Consider the following 4,511-nt stretch of genomic DNA (forward strand, 5'->3'; position numbering starts at 1 on the left):
CGCGGCCCGGCCCTTTTCGGCCGGTCCCCCCCTCCCTTCCTTCATGGGGCCTCGCTGGCCGTGCTGAGGAGGGAGTGGGAACTGGTGAGTGAGGGGCTGTTGTGGGTGCGTGAGGGTTTGGGGGACTTCCTGTGTTGGGTGCGGTGTGGGGTGGGAGCGGAGCTGTGTCAGAGCAGGACCAAGAGCACTGTGTGGGCTGGTGATCTCCTGCAGCAGCTCTGGAGCTTGTTGGAGCAGGTGTGGGGTGGGAGCTGCTGCCATCCCAGGAATGGGACAGGGACCAGCGTGCAGCTGGGAGCATCTGCTGGATATTGGCTTCTCTCTTTCCTGCCCAGCAGTTCCTCTCGCTCCTCAAAGGTGACATGGATCCCTGGATTGGGCTGCGGAGACGGGGCGAGCACCTGGAGTGGGTGGACGGCAGCAGCTTCAACCAGATGTGAGTCCCATTGGGAGCTGGGGCCGTGGGGAGACCATCCTGTGGTGGGACGGGCAGGGTCCTGGTGGGAGGTGTCTGCTGGGGCTGTCCCTTGCAGGCAGCCCTTGTCTCCTCCTGGTGCCTTGAGGGGACAACTGCCACCCCCACGGTCCCAGCGGTGTCTGTGCTGCTTGTTGCAGGTTTGAGGCGCGTGGCGAGGCAGAGTGTGTGTATTTGTTCGACCATGTTTTGGGGAGTACAGACTGCTCACAGCTTCGGCCATACATCTGCAGCAAGCCCCAAGTGCCAAGGTGACAGAAGTGGCTGAGAAAGGACCTGCCCTATGGTAAGGACTTGGAGCTTCACCTCTTCTGGTCTCCTGGGGTTGTCCTTCCCTCATCTGCTGCTCTGGTTCCTCCTGGTCTCAGCAGAAACTCTCTGCCATCTCTCACGAGATGAAGCTGTGGGAAGGGGAGATGTGGGAGGTGACATGTTCCTGCCTGGATCAGGAACCTGGGGTTGTGCAATGAGTGTGGGTTTCTCCTTTGGGGACCACCCCGGAGCTCTTCTTGCTTCTCTCACAAATCACACAAACCTTCTTTCGAGCTGTGGTGACGGAGCTGCAGCCTCAGGGCATGGTGGCCCACAACTTTGCTCCAATTAAAACTTAACTTATTTAGACTAAACAGTTAAAATTCCTCCTCCAAGCCCCCTGACAGAGCCCACAGGCCCCAGGGACCCACGGCCGTGCTGGGGAGAGAAGGAGGTTTCCATCGCGGCTGCCGGGGACTCAAAATCACCGGGTTTCCACCTAAAATATCCCAGAAGAGCGTGGCTGAGCGTGTAAAATTGCTTCGCGGCCTCGGGAAAGGCTCCTGAAACTCTGCGATTTCCACCCAGAACGGCGGCGCTGGGTCCCGCGGCAAGAGATGTGAGGGGCAGGTCCTGAGGTAAGTTTGAATGCAGGGTCCGATTGGCTGTCTTTCCCGCCACTCGTCTTCCTTGCGCGCTGATTGGGCGGAGCGGTGGGCGGGCTGTCTGAGGTCTCTTCAGCCCTGGGGAATTAGAGCTGGCTTCCACGTGGCAATTTAATGCTTTGCATTCTGTCTGTATTTAGAGCTAGCCGCAAGAAAAAGCAAAGCATAGTAATCACGTATCTAATAATAGTAAAATGTGATTATATGTATTCTTGGTTTCTGTTTAAGTAGGCTTCTTTTCATGTTTATTTTCCCATTCTCATTCTCACCTGAGAAACCCTTTTCTGGACCTGTTTGCAGGGGTTGCTTTGAAAACAGGTGAGATTTCAGGTCAGATTTCATATGAAATCTGACTAGTCCTCAGAGTCGACTGAGAATGTCTTCTGCCACCGAAAAAAAAATCCCTGAAACATGAGGATGTTTTCAGTCTATTCTTGTCTTTTGATATACTCTCAGTCAATAGGGTGTGATGACAGGATTACTCCCAGCTTCATATACATTGTATAGTTTTCTGTTTCCTGCTCTTACTTTTTGGAGATTGGTAAATATCTGAAGTTATATCTTCTAATGAGGTATTGTATTTGATTTAGACCTGTCTTCATTTTAGTTTCAGATTTATAACTGTAGTTAATCAAATTCTGTTGCACCTTAATTCACTTTGAAATAGTGTTTAGGAATGAGATAATGAGGTTTTAAAATTTGTCTATTCCAAAGAACCTCTGTTTGACCCACTTGTATTTTTAAAGGAAAAAACTATCTGGAGACTGAGCATACTTTTTAGTACTAGAACACATAATTAAAAATGAGATAACAAGTGAAGTGAGAACAAATGGTATACAGACTTATTTTATGCACTGTTCTAAGCAGGAAAAAAAAATATAATTGGGTCTTTCTGTATAATTATTGTATCCACAGTCAAATTATTTCCCCTGTTGCTACAATTCTTTGACTTGTGTGGAAGGCTGTGGCCAGTCGGAGTGTAACAACTCTATGGCTGTGCTCCATCATTCTTTTTGTTTCCTGTTGTAAATCATGCTGAACCCCACTGAAACCACAGTTTGAAAATGAGGTATAAATTGCTGTAATAGATGTATGTATGGCAAAAGGAAAGAAACCCATTGGTTCTTACTAACCTTGAAGATTAATGGCCTGGCTGAGAGAGCTCATTCCCGGAACCAGAACAGCTCTTTTTCACGTGGGGCAGGCATTGCATACTGGTGATTCAACCTATTGTTTCTTTCAAGATCCATTCTGTCTGGTATTTTGGAAGTTTTCCGTGTAAATTCTTACCCAGACTTTCACGACTGAGACTGTGAAATCTGACAACTTCATAGGTGTATGTGCAAAGGCTTTTTGTATGTAAATTTGACACAGTCTTTCAGCTCAAACTGTGTTTTGAAGATTGAATTAATGACAAACTCTAGATCTTAAAATGTATTTCTAAAAGAAATATATAAGGAAGTAAGTGTTCAAGAGAAATACTTGGTCACAGAAATTGCTCAGGTGTCCTAGATTTGGCCTACTCAAGGGAGTTTAAATATTCAGATTTTAGACATTAGATTTATAATATATTTATTAGTTCTATAAATCTAATGTATAAAACCTTAGAAGCAAGGTTCATCTCCATGGATTGGACTAGAAAGAGATGACTGTAGGGGCCAGATTACCTTTGAAGACAGGCTCAAGGTGAAGGGGAAAAAGGAACAATTAAAAACTAATAAAGATTGTCCTTTAGAGAAATCTTTGTCACAATTAGTAAACACCAATGTTGTAGCAATGCCCCTGTAATGCCCCTGATGGAGGGATCAGAGACTAGAATGCTGGGGGAGCCTGTGGGCTCAAACAAAAAGAAGACGTCTGCTCTTGGGAGAGAAATGATAATTAAAAGGTGGCCCACATAATGCGTGCTTTTAAAAGGTTATAATTTGGTGTCATGTGAAGGCTGAGCTCCCTATTCTTCTAGGAATGGTGGTTACAAATTTTTTTGAGTATCTGAATTACTGTTGTTTACTTGTATAAAACCCATTGTGACTCGTTAGATTTGCATAGGCATTAATATCTCTGAAATAGTATCTGAAAATGTGTCTGAAGTTTTTGCTCAAAGTTATTCTACAGCTTCAGTAGTTTCAGCTGTTTATAGAACAATAAGATTAAAAATGTTAAGAAATGGATAGAAACAGGATGAAGAATTGCAAATGCTTGGAGAGTGGTATAAAACAAAAAAAAAACATCCCAAGAGAGTAAACTCAGCACCCCAAAGAGGAAGACCTTTTGAGATTGCCTCTATTTATGCTTCTCCCAACTGTGGCTGGGATGGTCTCCTGGTGGGAGAGACCCTTGTTCAAGCCTCTCCACAAACTCTTCTGTGTGTGGCGCTTGTTTCCTTGCAAGGCTGAAAGACATTATTTCAGAAATGTTTCACTCTCCAAAAAGTACTTTATTTGTATTACTGAGCTCTGTTTTCTTAATTTGTTCTGAATTCATGACTGACTTCTGGTACGCTGAAACTATGTTTTTGACACGTGACCCATTTACTAAAAGTCAGCCACCCAGCCCTGCTAAATACCTCCCCCAAACCCAATAAATAACTTCTAGTCTTGGTCTTCTTTGCTGTTTTCAATCTGTAACAGATTAATTCAGGTTCTGTGAACTCTCTGTTCCTGAAAAGCTGCCTGTTCTGCGTTCCCCGTATGGACAGTCCATATTTATCCCCAGTTGTTCTTGTACTGAATTTGTCTGCTTCCGTTCCTCAGGGAGAAACTCCAGGTTGTGTCTGTGGTCTTTGGAAAGCTCTTTAAAATATTTAGGAGCCTGGAAATGACTGACAAATCTCTCTGTTCCTAACAGTACAAACTGGGGATATCAGTTTAGTAGAGAATAAATATTATACTTTCTCATTGTGTCTGTATTTAGTCTGTATGCTTTTTATTTTTTAATTTTTGGGTATTTTTGGCATAACTGGCAGTAAGGAGAAACAGGTCTAGTATAACAATCATTTCATACTAGAAATACACAGTTGAAGAAATAAAGCAAGATCCTGCTAGTGCCTTGCACTAAGCGTCATTCTTATGTGAATAGTGACATTCCCTTGCCTGCTTCCTCATTCCCTGACGGGGGGG

At 44.5% G+C, this 4,511-nt stretch overlaps 1 protein-coding gene across 7 annotated transcripts in view; it reads left to right on the plus strand.

Moving 5' to 3' along the window:
• The window catches only part of LOC106900207 (C-type lectin domain family 2 member B-like), a 6,537-nt gene extending 4,768 nt beyond the window's left edge, over nucleotides 1–1,769 (plus strand). For 4 of the 7 annotated variants that reach the window (XM_014962197.1, XM_014962196.1, XM_014962200.1 and 1 more), the window contains 3 exons: nucleotides 336–436; nucleotides 616–761; nucleotides 1,124–1,769. In XM_014962197.1, coding sequence (XP_014817683.1) covers nucleotides 336–436; nucleotides 616–743 — 229 coding nt within the window. In that variant the 3' untranslated portion in view covers nucleotides 744–761; nucleotides 1,124–1,769. The remainder of the gene's footprint in view (nucleotides 1–335; nucleotides 437–615; nucleotides 762–1,123) is intronic. The other 3 variants (XR_001414121.1, XM_014962198.1, XM_014962199.1) reach the window with 3 other exon arrangements.
• Nucleotides 1,770–4,511: the final 2,742 nt, after the last annotated feature.

Source organism: Calidris pugnax, unplaced genomic scaffold (genome assembly GCF_001431845.1).
Source record: "Calidris pugnax isolate Ruff unplaced genomic scaffold, ASM143184v1 scaffold1535, whole genome shotgun sequence".
NCBI lineage: Eukaryota > Metazoa > Chordata > Aves > Charadriiformes > Scolopacidae > Calidris > Calidris pugnax.